Source organism: Astyanax mexicanus, chromosome 15 (assembly GCF_023375975.1).
Source record: "Astyanax mexicanus isolate ESR-SI-001 chromosome 15, AstMex3_surface, whole genome shotgun sequence".
In the NCBI taxonomy this organism is placed as follows: Eukaryota; Metazoa; Chordata; class Actinopteri; order Characiformes; family Acestrorhamphidae; genus Astyanax; species Astyanax mexicanus.
The window spans coordinates 7,913,231-7,930,133 of NC_064422.1; the positions used below are offsets into that span (position 1 = coordinate 7,913,231).

The 16,903-nt window shown below is 39.6% G+C and overlaps 1 protein-coding gene across 1 annotated transcript; it reads right to left on the reverse strand.

The window, feature by feature from the left end:
- Nucleotides 1-287: 287 nt before the first annotated feature.
- Nucleotides 288-8,055, reverse strand: sstr2a (somatostatin receptor 2a). The gene is made up of 2 exons (XM_007232850.4): nt 7,702-8,055; nt 288-2,468 (listed from the first exon to the last, which is right to left on the reverse strand). Exon 2 carries the CDS (start codon nt 2,406-2,408, stop codon nt 1,269-1,271), a length of 1,140 nt encoding a protein of 379 aa, XP_007232912.1. The 5' UTR covers nt 2,409-2,468; nt 7,702-8,055; the 3' UTR covers nt 288-1,268.
- Nucleotides 8,056-16,903: the final 8,848 nt, after the last annotated feature.

A 16,903-nucleotide genomic window follows, 5' to 3' on the forward strand; every position in this document is an offset into this window, starting at 1 on the left:
TGCTGGACTGTTCTGTGCCCTTAACATTCCAAGAAAACCTTTTGTTTATATAGTCTCTTGGAAAGTTAGGATACCATAGCCTCAAAGTCCACAGCAGTAACTACTTCAGGCTGCATTCACTTTCAATACGATACAACCATAAACCATAAATATTTGATATGAAATAAGCAGAAATTTTAACACCAAGGTGGAAGAAACAGTTTAAAATTTGGTGCCGTAATATACTTTTAGTTAAGATTCATGAGGTAAAATTCATACAAAGGAAATTCATAAAGCAACCACACAGATTGATGTATGTATATATAGTATTTTGTATTTGTAGTGTTTATTTTTCTAATACAACATTTGTGATTGGCCTTGATAAAAGCTTTGGTCGATATTGTGATGTTAATTTTATTATATCACCATGTGTCTAGTTTTATATAATGTCCTTTGATGTGTAAATCTTGTTTTTATTCATCTTATGCACATCTTATGAACGCGTTGTTGGGTCTGCTGTAGCTTGTTGGATTACATTGGATTATACTACTCCTGATGAGACCCTACCGTTCTCGCTCTAATTCGTAATGACGAAACACTGGCTCATTAACGTCATGAAGGCCTGTTCTCAGACAACGTTGTGGTGATCTGTCTCAAAGAGAGAGCAAATGACCTTGTGTTTACCTTGTGAGGACAGTGACCTTGTTTTGTCAGCAGTGAACACGGATAAAATGCAAGAGTTTTGGCAACTGCACACAAATACGTAAAGCAAACAAACGTGGTTATCTACAGTCAAGTCACATTCTCAGTGATGTTGATCACATTGGTCCTGCTTAAATATCGATATCTCTAGAGGAAAAGCAGAAGAAAGTCTCTCGCAGTCTGGCTTAAAAGCTTGTCTGAGGTTTGTTATTGACTGTCCTTAACAGCTTAACAGTTGCTGACTGTTGAAATCCGTCCACAGAAAAAGATAGTAGTCCCAGTCTGAGTGAGTACCATCCCCCTGCTTTGTCAATAAAGAAGAGAATGGACTTTGGGCACGAAATGAAGCAATGAAGCAATTTCTCCCTCTTTCTCTATCTCTCTTTGTCTCTATCTCTCTCCATTAAATTACTTCAGAGATGTTGTTGTTCCTCAAGCCGGAGAAGCTCTATGAAGTTCTGCAAAGTTCATTTTCAATGGTTTTCACTGCGTCCATCAATTCTGTGACCTTCCGCCTCTTGCTACATGCTTGGAAACGTCTAAAACGTAACCATTAGCAATTTGAAGATCAGCGCTTTGAACCATGCTTAGATGCTGGTCTGCAAATCCCCATTCAGCAGGGCAGCATTATGAGTCTCAGTCATGACATCGTTAACCATCCGCGTTCTGTCCTGGCGGCTGTCGCTCCGCTCGATCTCGTCCAGGCCGCCCACCCTCTTGAGGCAAAGAACATTCTGGAAACTCTTCTTGAAGTTATCAGACAAGAAGGCATAGAGAATGGGGTTGGCGCAGCTGTTGGCGTAGCCCAGCACCACCACAAAGTCGAAGGTGCTCTTCAGCACCGGCGTGGGGTAAAGCGTGCCGGTCACCGCCGCCACGTTGAACATGTAGAAAGGCAGCCAGCAGAGCACGAACACCACCACCACGATGGACACCATGCGAGTCACCTTGCGCTCGGAGCGCTTGCGTTTGCTGGAGCACACCCTCATGCCCGAGGTCTTCACCTTGATGACGATGAGCAGGTAGCACAAGCAGATGACAATCAGCGGCAGGAAGAAGCCCAAGAAGAAGGTGTAGAAGATGAAGGCAGTGTAGTAGGTGTTCTGAGGCTTGGGCCACAGCATGGTGCACGTCTGTGCCTCATTTTTGTTGGTGTTCAGGCCACTGAAAATCATGATGGGAAGGTTCACCAGCAGAGACACTACCCACATGGCCAGACTGATTGTTTTGGCCACCCGCGGCTTCCGCCATTTGGTGGACTTGATTGGATGCACCACGGCAAGGTACCGGTCGATGCTCATCACGGTCAGGAAAAAGATGCTGGTGAACTGGTTCAGTGAGTCCATGGTCAGGACGATGCGGCAGATGGCCGCACCAAAAGGCCAGTGCAGTAGCGCCAACTGAATGGCGATGAAGGGCAGGCTGAGCATGCAGAGGATGTCGGCCACAGCCAGGTTGAGGATGTAGATGTTCGTGACGGTCTTCATCTTGGCGTAGCGAAGGATCACGTACATGACCAGAGCGTTGCCGCAGAGGCCAACGGCACACACCACAAAGTACATAAAGGTGATGACCACCGAGCTGGTCCGGTCGAAAGCCGGGTGGGTGTCGTTGTGGGAGTAGTCCTCCGGTTCAAAGTCAGACTCGTTTACAGGGAAGAAGCTGTCATAGAGGAGGTGCTCCGGCAGGGGAGGTGGGAGTAAAGTCCAGGACTCCATTTTGACCATGCGTCAGTTCAGATCAGCTCTTTTCTTCGTGAAGCAGGAGACTACGCCATTCTGTCAGACCTGGGAGAAAAGAAAATGAGTAAATAACACAATAAAAGCCAAAATAAGCTTGGTAATGATTTCTCCTAACAGCATAATTTTCAAACAAACAAAGATAACCTGTGTACATATAAAAAGCCATTTTTTAATTATTATTTCATTTATTAAAGAAAAAGAGATCCAAATCAACCTGGCCATATGTGAAAAAGTAACTGCACTTCCATGAATTAAATTTCACTATACACAACCCGCCTTATATAGAACTTATATAGAACCTGTCTAAAAACATGGAACACTGGTAAATCTTCCCAGGATTGACTGGCCTACCAAAATTACTCCAAAAGGGCATGGATAACTCATCTAAGAGATCCCAAAATAACCCAAAATAGAACTCAGGTTAGTGTTAATAATTCAATAATAAGAAAAAGTCTGGGCAAAAATGTTATCAGTGGGAGAGTTACAAAGCAAAAACCCCTGCTGACCAAAACAAACACAAATGCCAATTTCACATTTGTCAAAAAAAATCCTTGATGATCCCCAGGAAAAAAAATATTCTGTGGACTGATGAGAAAAAAGTGAAACATTTTCGGAAGGTTTGTGTCTCGTTACATATGGTGTAAAAATAACAAACACGTGATTTCAGAAAAAGGACATCATACTGAATGTTAAACATGGTGGTGGTAGTGTGATGGTCTGAGGCTGCTTTGCTGTTTCAGAACTTAGACAACTTGCTGTTATTATTGAAACAATGAATTTTGCTCTCTAACAGAAAGACTTGCCCTCAGTTCTGTAGAAAGAAAATGATTCAAAGGACACCACCTCTGAATGATAAAAAATAAATAATTATATAAATAAATAAATAAAGGTTTTGGAGTGGCCTAGTTATAGTCTGATTAAGATTATTTGGCCACCCTCCAGTGTGGCTGAATTAACCCTTGTGTGGTGTTCATATTTTTGTTACTCGTTTACTTTGTTACTTGTATTTAATTCAGCAAAATTAAGCAATTTTACATTAAAATGCTTTACACATGCTTGCTTCACCTAAATTGCACAGTTGTACAGTGTGTGTTTATCGAAAATGTGTTTTGATATATGTTGTTCAAATGAGCCAATGCCAATGAGTTTGAGTTAAAAAAAATATTTTTTTAGTATCATTTGATGGAAAATGAAAACGGATCCCACAGACCCGAACACCACACAAGGGTTTAAACAATTCTGTAAAGAAGAGTGAGCCAGATTTAAACGACTTATGGCCAGTTATTTCCAATTTGATATAAATATTTATATCAACCATTAGTGGAACTATAAGATCTGAAAAGGGATTTTTCTCGAGATCCTTTAACAAGCCAACAAATAGATGTTTTTTTAAAGTTAAGATAGTTATCTATGGAACCATTGTCTTTACTTAAGAACCCAGCTGCACACAAAAATGCAAAAAAAATATTTGTATACAGTGACATACACTGCCAGAAGGCATTGCATATTGGATATAAATTGCTCATGAAGTCGTGTTGCCTACCATTACCATCCTCAGCAATTCTCATCACAACATAATTAGCAATTAGAAATACGCTCACGTTTTATCAAGGCTAAACAGTTCATTAATTAGCTTAATGAGAAACACAATAATTAGGGTGATTTTATGATCCAAAGTTTTTCCTAAATGAAAGATTCTTTTGAATATATTGTTTAAAGGGGACATGAAACATTTCAGTTTGTACAAGTTTTCTAAGGTATTAAATATAATGGCATTTATTTGGGGGGGATTTTTTTATATAAAATGTTTACACACTAAATTATAATATATTTATGTTTGTTACGTTTGAGCTAGGGCGCCGCCATGTTGCCCGTGCAGCACTGGTGACGTCACGAGGTTGGTTGGTTTAAGATCCCAGGCATATAGCTAGAGGAAAAGAGCGTATTGTTTGTCGAGATTATGGATGAAGACGAAGCTGAACTAGGCTAACATGGAGCATTTACTCAGAGATCTTTCCTATATAAACCTGAGCAGAACTTTTTAGATGCTTTTCTGAGAGCGAGGGGTTTGGGGAGTGTTTATTCTCTCTCTCTACGTGGAGCCGTGCAGAACCCTGCAGCGCGTCCACAGCAGGTACTGCCATCCAGTTAACCAGCTATTTTATATACATTTAGCTATTTAACATGCAAAGCCCAGAGTTCATTAAGACTGAATGAAACGAACATGATTTAAGTGGATATTGAAACATCCAGGCGCTGTTTGGTTGATAAACCGTTCAGTTTAGAAGTTAGAATGCTTACTGGGTACTTAGCTTCATCTAGTTAGTGTTAGCTAGTTAGCTAGCGTTGGCTAGCTAGAATAAGATAGCTAGCTAAGTAGCTAACGCTAGCTATGTTATCTTTAAATTATCTAATTTATCTAGATTTTCGGTAACGGTACCTCTCGCTGCTCTGCTGGGTGGGCGTGTTGTTTGGCTGGTGCGGCTCACAGCTGCTGCTCTCATAGTAACATTACCATCAGTCAGACGGTCTGTACATTCCAGCTGATCAGAGGAAAAATAAAAAACGGAGGAAAAAAGCCTTGGACTGCAGCTTATTTATCCGGCGCTAATGCTCCTGACTCAAACCCCTCTCCTTCACATAGTCCTGGTCTAGAAAGTGCTGGCCACTAACCCCTAGCGTTGCAGCTAACCGGAGGATTCTCACGCTTCAGTGCTGCGAGCTCCCGCTGAAGGTATGAAAGTGAAAGTAAATATTTCTCATTCCTCACCTTATTAAATTTCACTACTCCCAGTATTACTACACACAGGGACAATACAAAAGTGCCCCCCCGCTCTGCATTGAGTTTTGGTTTGGATTTTATGATCTATTGAGGAGCTAAATTACGGTATTCTCATAGATTATAGTAGTGAGGCGTGCGAGAACCAACCTCGTGACGTCACTTTCAACGCTGGGACAAGATGGCGCTGCCCTTACTTTAAAAAATGACATTTAGATTGCTTATTATTTTAATTCCGCTTCACTGACAACTGTTAAACTTATAAAATTTGTTAGAGTGAAAATACATCTTGTGAATTAAACTAAATACTTGAAGTGTTTCATGTCCCCTTTAAAGTGTTGTTTTGTTGTTTTTTTTAATACAATGGCATTAATTGCTTAGCAGCATAAGTGTTAAATCATCAAACCAGCTTTAAACTGTAATACGTGATCAGCAAAATCCAGACCTTTATGATAGGTAGTGTGTATTACAATCAGACATAACATTAAAACCACCTGCCTAATATCATTTAAGTCACATGCCTGCTGATACATCAGTTAACAGATGCTTACGCTGACCAACATCACACTAGGACGGATGTGGGGAGACAGCGCCACCTACCCACTCAGAAAGAGCATGGCCAATTGTGCTCTCTCTGACTCCTGCTGCTGATGGCAAATCAGCATGACTGAGATTTGAACCAGAAATTCTTGTATATAAGTGTTAGCGCTTTACTCTGCTGGATCCCTCAGATGCTTGGTGTTGCATTGGTGTTAATGTTATGGCTGGTCGGTGTATACATGTTCTGGAAGGTTTTTTGTGATTTGACACTTTGACCCCTGCAGGACTTTGCCCAGGCGGTCTCCTCTCTCCAGCTGAGCTCCAGCCTCTCCGAATGTTGGTTTAATTGATCTGTGTTGAGTAAACGACCGCGCTGCCCTCGCCGGACGCTCTGATTGGCCTGAGAAAAAAGCTTTCCACTTTCTTACGGTTCCTTTCTGCTGCCTGCAGTGCGCAGTATATACAGATGGAGGATGACTGTATCAGGGCTGTGTCTGAACACCCTGAGTTCCTTCAAAAACTATTGCCACAATAAGAGACAATATATACAGCTCTGGAAAAAAATAAGAGAGCACTTCAGTTTCTGAATCAGTTTATCTGATTTTGCTTTTTATAGGTATATGTTTGATAATAAACATTGTTTATGTTTAAAATAAACGTTGTTGTTTTATTCTATAAAGTTTTAAGAGTTCAGAAATCAATATTTGGTGGAATAAACCTGGTTTTAATCACATTTGTCATGCATCTTGGCATGTTCTCCTCCACCAGTCTTACACACAAGTTCTTGAAAAGTTTCAGATTGACTGAACTTTATTTCTTAAAGTATTAGAACATTATTTTTTGTATATTAAGCCAGTCGCTGATGCTACACCTGTTCACGAATCACTGACCCACCCGTTTTCGTGCAAGCTCCGCCCCCTGCACTATGATTGGCTGCTAGCTCGTGCGGACCTTGTAAAAGCGAACCAGCAGCCAATCGCAGCGCAGGCTGTGTCGGGAAACAAAAACGGGCGGAAAACAAAATAACAGCTTCAGCAGCATCTCTCTGATTCCACACAATTCTATTCACACAACATTAAAAAACACATAAATAATCTGTTCAGCACGAGCTTCTTACATTCACACACCACTGCTGCATTATCAGACATATTACCGGATACAACATTTAAACAACATTTAGGAGATTAATTCTATTACATTTTATAATAATATTACAGTAATAATACACCAATAATAATAAATATTCCTGATAAGAGAACAAGACAAGTATTATTATCTTTATTGTTATTATTAGTAGAATTTTTATTAGTATTATAAGGAATAATAATAATAATAATAATAATAATAATAATAATGACAATGATGATGATGATGATGATAATAATAATAATAATAATAACAATAACACCTATTATTATTATTATTATTATTATTATTATTATTATTATTATTATTATTATTATTATTATTATTATTATAGGTATATGTATAAGTATTCTAGAAAAGACAAGGGAATTATTAGTATTGTAACAATAAAATCATATAATATTTTATTAACAACACTATTTTGTAGAATTCTACACAAGACAAATAGTAATGTTGCTATCACAACACAATATAGTATGAAATAAAATAATATAAAATAATATATGTTTTCTAGACAAACCAAGTGTTTTCACCATGTTTTATTAACAACACAACGTCTATTAAGAATCCTCAAAAATAAAGGTATTATTATTATTATTATTATTATTATTATTATTATTATTATTATTATTATTATTATTATTATTATAACAGTGTTTATAAGGCTGTATAACCCCTTTATAGGAGCTGATCCAGCAGATTTTTTTTTACTGTAATTTGTTCTGTATGGCTGGGTTATAGCGCGTGTTGTTGTTGTAGTATAAATATTAGTTAGTATAAATCTTCAGCGAGGTGCGGTGCGCGCGCGCTCACCTGTCGGGCAGCGCTGTTCCCCACAGTCTCAGTGTAATCCCTCGCGCGCTGCCATCCTCACTGCGCTCTGCGCGCGCTCGCCTCTGTATTCCAGCAGCTGTCTCGGGAGCGCGCGGGTTCAGTTCACCCCATCAGTGGAGAACCCAGTCCGGGGTTCTAGACTCCTCACTCCACCCGCTCTCTCAGGTCTCCGCGCGCTCGCTCTGCTCAGGGCGCTCCGCTTGCGCAACGTGGGCGCGCGCTGTAGGTTCCAGGCTCCGCGTGCAGATGGAGCTCGAGCTTGCCGGCTCTGAGCGCGCGACTGTGAAGAGTGACGGTGAGAAACTGCCTCATCCATACGGAGCACAGCAGCGCGTCATCCGGGTCCTCCGCACCTGTATTTATCCCCGCCCAGTGCGGGCTCGAGCCCCTGATCAGGAGCACTGATAACACGGGGGAGGGGGAGCTAAAGAGAGAGAGGAAGAGGGAGAGAGAAATAGATATAGAGTAGAAGAGAGAGTATGTGTGTCAGAGAGGGAGTGAGAAAGAGAATGTGAGAGAGAAAGAGGGGGAGAAAAAAGAAAGAAAGAAAGAAAGAAAGAAAGAAGGGAGAGATAAATAGATAGAAGAGAACAGACAAAAAAAGAGAGAGAAATTGAGAGAAAGAGAGAGGGAGAGAAATAGAGAGACTAGGAGAGAGAGAGAGAGAGAGAGAGAGAGAGAGAGAGAGAGAGAGAGAGAGATGATGGGAATGAAACTCTGGCATGACTACGCAACACAAACCAGACAATCACTATCCTCCTTTATTCTTTATTGTTTATTATTTTTAAATCTGTGTTGATGTACAGAGCCATGAAAATGTTTTTGCCCCCTTGCAGATTTGTTTGTTTTTGCAGGTGTGGTCAGGTGGTTGATATGATTCCCCCTATCTTGCCATGTTCATTACCGGAACATAAGCCGGATCTCACATGGGCCTTCGCCTTTAACTGTAAAGCTATTAGTCAACCTGCCCAGAGCAGAGAGGGACGGTTTATGGGGTTCAAGGCCAATGTCTGATAGCTTTCAACAGCCTTGATAGAAGGTAAACCGTAGTAAAACATAAACAAACACATCTCAGGTCGAAAGTTTGTGTACACTTTCTGTAACACCGGCTAGCAGCTTTTTGTGAGCTTATGTTTGTTACAGAAAATTAAGGATTGGGGTTGAGTGAGAAATGTTTCATTCTAGAGAAATATAATCAGTCAGCCTGATCCAGACATCTGAACCTCTGAAAGTTTCCTCATAGAAAGTTAGTGCACCAAATGTTAATGAATACACTTTCTGATCGCCGTCACACTGTTCTAGGTTTGAGATGATTTAGGATCTACAATGAGAATGGAATTAAGTGGCAAAAAATAGTTCCCAAGTAAAATGTATTTGGTCAGATTTTTTTTCCACTGTCACACTTTTGTCCCTGTTTTGACCTGTCTATGGGCCATATTTTAGCGATATATAGGCGAGCCATCAACTGCACACCTTGCAACTTGATTAAGGATGTGATTGTCAGAGTGGCTCGAAACGGGCAAAAGGCATGTACTAAATCTCGTTTTGTAACATAAAATAAACCAATCAATGTGTGACTTGCCATTCCCTTTAAGAGCCAGTTGCGCTCTGACTTCGGTGGATTGGTAATTTAACGGCGCACACTTCTGCATTTCTCAGCAGAGGAAACTGTCCTGTTGGTTTTGTGTGTGTCCCATTATCCCATTACACTTTCCAAATATCTGGCCCACTGCCAAACTTAATTGCCAACCCCTGTTGTAAAGTGTGACTTCATGCTTGCTGAGAACTGCGCTGAAGTAACTCTGGGTTGGATTTATTTTCCCATGTAATATGATAATAGGCTGGCAGAAGGGATGCATATTTTCTCTTATTTACCCAAATAAAGTGAGTGCCAATAACCTCTGTAAACTTATAGGTTGTTTTTGAATTGTGTAATCCATTCTAAAAAAAAACTGAGCCTCTACAATGGCAGCCCAAGGGAATAAACATGAGTGGTAAGCTAACTTTAGCCATTGCTAGATCATGTACTCACATATGCACAGTTACTAAGGCCACCAGTGTAAATATGTGAGAAGTGTGAATATGCCATTAGAGTTTTGACTGTGTAGACCAAATTAGGTCAGTTTTAAATCAGATTTACCTGCCAGTGTGAACACGCTGTTCTGAGCACTGATCTGTTCGAGAAGCCAATAGAAAATAGTATGGTTTGAAACATGGGAATTCAGTTTGACCAGGAAAATGAAGAGTGGCAGGTTGTAATGAACGTGGAGATGGTGCTGGAGGCGACGGCGTAACAAGTCTGTATGATCCGTGATTAATCCTGTTGGCGGCTGCTGGTTCTGCGGGCAGCGAGCGCTGTTATAGTTCAGTTCAGTGAGGCACCAGGAAAAACGAGATCCTGGTGTACGTACTAGCACCTCCACAGCAACCACCTACCTAGCATACCATAGCAACTGCCTAGCAACACCCACAGACACTACATGGAATTGATTGGACTGAAATGTTTGAAATGTTTAAAAAAAAATCAGCAACAAGTCCAATAACCAGGGTGTGTAATAGTATGGGGTTGAGTCAGTACACTTCTGCTGCATTAATGCAGAAAAGAACAAAGTTATCTTGGATCTACAGCTCTGGAAAAAAAGAGACCACTTAAAAATGATGAGTTTATTTGATTTTATCAAATTGAAAACCTCTGGAATATAATCAAAAGGAAAATGGATGATTACCAAGCCATCAAACCAAACTGAACTGCTTGAATTTTTGCACCAGGAGTAAAGGCATAAAGTTATCTAAAAGCAGTGTGTAAGACTGGTGGAGGAGAACATGATGCCAAGATGCATGCAAACTGTGATTTAAAATCATGTTAATTCCACCAAATATTGATTTCTGAACTCTTAAATCTTTATGAATATGAACTTCTTTCCTTTCTTTGCATTATTTGAGGTCTGAAAGCTCTACATATTGTTTTTCAGCCATTTCTCATTTTCTGTAAATAAATGCTCTAAATGACAATATTTTTATTTGGAATTTGGGAGAAATGTTGTCCATAGTTTATAGAATAAAACAACAATGTTAATTTTACTCAAACATATATCTATAAATAGCAAAAATCTGAGAAACCTTTGCTTAACTGAAGTGGGCTCTTATTGTTTTCCTTAGCTGTATATTGCCAGCATGTAAGTATTCACTCAAACAAATCCAAATCATTGAACTGCTTCTACAAACATTAGTGAAAGAATGGGTCGCCCTCAGGAGCTCAGTGAACTCCAGCGTGGTACTCTGAAAGGACGCAGCCCCTATCTGTGAAATTTCCTCACTACTAAATATTCCACAGCCAACTGTCAGTGGTATTATAACGCAGTGGAAGAGACTGGAAATGACAGCGACTCTGTGCTCTGTCAGTGTAAAATAACAGAGTGGGGTCTGAGGATGCTGAGGAGCATAGTGCACAGAGTTCTCCAACTTTCTGCATCAGTAGAGTCAATAATTCAGACCTCCAAACTTCAATTCTTCAGATTAGCTTAAGAACATTAGAGCATTGAAAGATTCATGGAATGGGTTTCCATGACCAAACAGCTCCATCCAAACCTAACATCACCAAATGCAATGCAGCCAATTGGACATTTTTGACAATACAGTGTACATGATGAAAGTGATGACATCTTCTCAAGGGATGTCTGTGCATTTTTCAACAAGACAATGCAAAACCACATGCTGCACACAGTACAAATGCATTACTGTAGAATTAGAGGGTTGTCATTAAAGGTAGTCCAGTACCTTATTTATTTAGTACTGGTACATTAACCCAATTGGGGCTAGGCACCAGGTTTGACACAAAAAACACTTCTTGTCGTCTTTTCAGCTTAATAACTCTAGAATGCCTCAACACATTAGCGTAAACCATACATATACAGCATATACATATACAAAAGATAAGAGAGCACTTCAGTTTCTGAATCAGTTTCTCTGATTTTGCTATTTATAGGTTTATGTTTGAGTCAAATTAAAATTGTTGTTTTATTCTATAAACTGCAGGCAACATTTCTCCCAAGTTCCAAATTTAAATATTGTCAATTAGAGCATTTATATACAGAAAACGAGAACTGGCTGAAATAACAAAAAAGATGCAGAGCTTTCAGACCTCAAATAATGCAAAGAAATGAAGTTGATATTCATAAAGTTTAACATCAGAAATCAATATTTAGTTGAATAAACCTGGTTTTTACAGTTTTCATGCATCTTGGCATCATGTTCTCCTCCACCAGTCTTACACACTGATTTTAGATAACTTTATGCTGCTTTACTCCTGGTGCAACAATTCAAGCAGTTCAGTTTGGTTTGATGGCTTGTGATCATCCATCTTCCTCTTGATTATATTCCAGAGGTTTTTAACTTGGTAAAATCAAAGAAACTCATCTTTTAAAGTGGTCTCTTAATTTTTCCAGAGCTGTATATTTTGGGTAGGAAAGACTAGAAAAATGTCCTACCATTTCTAAAAACGGCAGTGTCGAAACTTTTTACAGTAAATTTTACTCACCATTTTTTTCAGTGTACTGTATGTGTGTAGGATCACGAGGACTGACAGCATGAAGGTCTGAGTGATTGATGGTTTAGCTGCACTTGTTTATCCTGTAGCTTCTCTCTCTCTGAATTTGTTTATGTTCAGAGATGAGGGGTAATTGTCCCACCGTGTCCCATGAGAACGTAGGGGTCTTACGCTGACAGAGAGAGATGGTTACCCGTTCTCGTGAGAGAAGAAGTTTTAAGTGGAGAAGAGTCTGAGATAAGTTATCAGTGTGAGAGCTTCTCCTAATGCTGGGAGAGGGTTTAGAGTCGGGACTAATTTGCTGTCCAGCTTTATCATTTTCCATAACCTGCTTTAAACTTTCCATTCATTTATTTAAACCCTCTGCTGCAGGGGTTCTCAATCTATTTGCAGTCAGGAACCTGTGTGTTCTGTGTGAAAGCTATTCCAGCTGTGCAGATGTTAGATTTGATGGACGTGAGATCTTCTCCAGTACAGAAAGCAGTCGTGGTCATAGCCTAGTTAAAACATAAGCCTTCCCTTATGTTTGAGTTTATGAGTGAGTCAAATTTAATGGGTTGGACCAAGCAAACAATTTTTAACAATTTTTCTGAGCTAGAAATGCGCACCCTCTCCGCTTTTAGACTCTTTGCCCCGTTTTTCTGCGCTAGAAATGCGCACCCTCTCCGCTTTTAGAATCTTTGGCCTGTTTTTCTGTGCTAGAAATGCACACTCGCTCCGCTTTTAGACTCTTTGGCCCAATTTTCTGAGCTAGAAATGCGCACTCTCTCCGCTTTTAGACTCTTTTGCCCCGTTTTTCTGTGCTAGAAATGCGCACCCTCTCCGCTTTTAGACTCTTTGCCCTGTTTTTCTGCGCTAGAAATGCGCACTCTCTCCGCTTTTAGACCCTTTGGCCCGTTTTTCTGCGCTAGACATTTTAAGCAGAATAAATCACTTAAACGGGACATATATCTAAGCATATTATGAATGTATGTTTTTCACTTGGGTTTGGAGACAGAATATGCTCGGAATATGCTCCTATGACCCAATGGGCTGACACAGCAGGATTAGCCAGCAGACATCTTCTGAGGGAGGGATCTGTATCTACTGTCCATGGCAGGTCAGCAGATGACGCACTGGATTTGCAGCGCTGTGTGCAATGCTGTTCAACAAAGTAGAGCCTTCTCAAGTGAGGAGAATAATTACATCAGATCAGCTATCTTTGGCCCAATGCGAAGGAAAGTGAGAGGTATGAAGCTACTTTAAGTTAGTTATTGACAGTAACAACACATGTGTCAGCTTCTTAGAGTATGTTAATTCAGCAAAAAGACGGGCAAGCCTTATTACTGTTCTTGTGTTCTGCACTTAGGCTGTATGCTTAAAATAAAAAATATATATATTGTTCAGAAAGTATTTTATATTCTTAAACATTGGTTATTGAACTAGAGCAGATGAAAGTAACTGTAAATTAAGTTATTGTTCTTGGTCTATTTCGGTTTAATGAGTGTGCAGTGCATAGCATATTGTTGTTTTTGGTGTTTTGCTATATGTTTAAAAAATTGTTTGTTCAGAAATTGTTTGTTCTTAAGTGTTTTTTTTTTAAACATTGTTAATTATATTAGAGTAGACAGGGAGATCGGTTCTTAATAAACATTTTTATTAAATAATAGGTCTATACCAGGGGTGTCCAAACTTTTTTTGTTGGGGGCCAGAAGGAGAAATATATTTGAAGTCACGGGCCACAGACTCTATAATAAAACAAATAATGAAATATACCACTTTAAATAATTCATTTTCCTGATTACTTTCATTTACACACCATTTTACTTGACTTACTATCTTTATCTTTGACAGTGTTGTGTAAACTAAGATTTTTCAAATTGATGTTTAATTTCATGATGTCTCTTAATATTAAACTCCTTAATTAGGGCAACTTTTAGTCTCTTTGGCCCCGTTTTTCTTCTCGGCCGAGTTGGGCTGGACTTTTTTGTGCCCAATCTAAGCTTTACTGCAAACACCACACTCAAGTATCAGTTACCCAAACCCAGTTGTATTCTTGAGGATAATCTTCACATTTTTTTTGAAACAGAGAGGAAAGGGATGAGAAAAAAGAAAAAAGGATGAGAAAGCGGATAAGTATAAGAAAAAAAGAACAAACAATCAACATGGATGTGGTCTTGGACCTGATTTGTGGAGAATTAGGAGGTAGAGATGTAGCTGTGGTGGAATCTGACAGCGGTGAATTGATGGATTGGAGATTTGGAGTTTTCCTGAGCACCACTAATCCTTGGCGCCAATGCTAATAACCTGTTAGCCAGTTTAAGACTTGTATAAGAAAATTTGGGAGATGTCCTCACCCAGTTTTCTAGCCATCAAAATTTGATTCTTGATGAAGTGTCTCAGATTCTTGATTTTTCCTATTTATTCTTCCTTCTAAAAAATCTAAAAGCTTAAAAAACTGACTGTTCGCTTGCTGCCTACTCTTCATCCATTTACAGGCGCCAGTGTTCTCCTGTAATGTTCCCATTTACAAGGCTTTGTTCCGACAGCAACAGTGTCTAGTATACAAATCAGGGGATGAGCCGGAGTGGCAGAACTAATCATCCAACATCAGAACCTGATCTCAATGATTGCAAACAAATCCTCCTCACAGCAGCAATATTCAGACTAGGTCTTTTTGTATACTAGAACTAGCCTTAATAGAAGAGTAAAGACTATTAATGCAATAAAGAGGGACAACATGTGGCTAATTCTCATGATTACAGTTAATCTTAATTAATGTAGAGCTCATCCTGTATACGTGTAGTGCAGAGGTCACTAATGGGCAGACCGCAGTCCGGGTCCGGACCCAAACGTTGTCCAATGCGGACCCAAACCTGCTGAGAAGGATTAAATTGTATATGTGCTTTATTGCGGCGCAGGAAACTCACCGGCCAATCACGTGTGGGGTAAGATCATCAAACGCTCTCTTCAGTCAATCAGATCTGTGCAGACGCGGTAATAATAAATAATAAATAAATAAACACACAGCTCCTCACACGGGATCGAACCCATGTTGTCAGGGTCGCGGTCTCGCTGCTCGCGGCCGTGAAAAAACGCCTTTATAAGGAAATAGAAAGCTTGAAAACGGGCGGAAACTAAAGTCACGCCGAGCGCGACAGAGAGAGACAGGGGAGGAATGTAAACAAAATCTGGCCAGAGAGGCATTTTTTATTATTTTATTATTACTATTATTATTATTATTATTATATATTTTTTTTCATCATTCAGTTCAAACAACCTTACAGGATAAAGCACTTAATCATAACACAAGTTAACAATCGGTCCAGACCTTGGCCTGTCGAAATTTTCTCTAACTGGACCACACTGAATTCTAATTAAATACCCCTGCTGTAGGGTTTTACTGTAACTGATCTGAGCTGAGCTGCTGGATCAGCTGCTGAACAAACAGCTTCAGTGTTCTGCAGGTTCCTGGCGCTGAGCTTATGTTTAATGTGCCACTAAATGTCAGATTAACATTAATGAGTTTACCCCACTGTGACGTCTGAACATCTGACTGAAAAGTGAGAAAGGAGGATGAATGCTTCCAGACTGATTAGCTCTGATTATGGAAGGTAACCATCCTGGTGGCTTTTCCACATAGACACGGTTTGGCACTGAATGTTGACAAATTTTATATGCACAGTTAGTTAACCATATTTGGGGCCACAGAATCGTTCAGTAGAAGGGCATAAAAACATTGCTAACTTGAAGTTAATGGCATTGGAGGAGTTTGGTCTGCTTTATTGTTAATGCTGTGTTAGCAATGTTGAATGAACCCTGTCTCCAGCATTGCTAACATGGACTTGGTTGACGTTGGATGAGCACAGTTGCCATCATTGGTGCATTAACCCATGGTAACATGGAGTGAGCAACTGCTGGTTTACTTGCTCTTGAGGAGCACAGAGTATGCTGCATTTCATTTTAATTATGAGGACCATCTGAACCATCAAACTCATTCAAAACAGTACTTTTAAAGTAGTTTAAAGCAGCACTCCCTAAAGCACCTCTCGCTTAAATGACGCTTTTGCACATCTTGGCTGGATTTTCTCAGTCAGCTTTATGAGGTAGAGTCTCCTGGAATTCAGGCTTTCAGTTAACAGCTGTGCTGAACTCATCAAGAGTTAATTACTTGAATTTCTTGCCTCTTAATGTGTTTGAGAGCATCAGTTGTAAAGTAGTGAAGAGGTAGAGTTACAGGTATACAGTGAATAGTGAATATTTGATTAATGCTCTAATTCTTATTATGGCAAGAACTACTCAACTATACTACCAAGTAAAGAAAAAAATTATGACTTTAATAAATGAAGGTAAGTCAATCTGAAACATTTCAAGAACTTTGAAAGTATCCTCAAGTTCTGCTCCAAGGACCATCAAAAACGTTATGATGAAACTGGCACTCATCAGGACCACCCCAGAAAGGAAGAGCAAGAGTTCCTCTGTTGCACAGGATAAGTTCATCAGTGTTATCAGCCTCTGAAACGGCAAGTTAATTAACAGTTCCCCAGATAAGAGCATCTAAATGCATCTTCACAGAGTATTTTGGTTTGTTTAACACTTTTAAGTCACTACATGATTCCTTATGTGTTCCTTCATAGTCTGGAAGACTTGAATGAG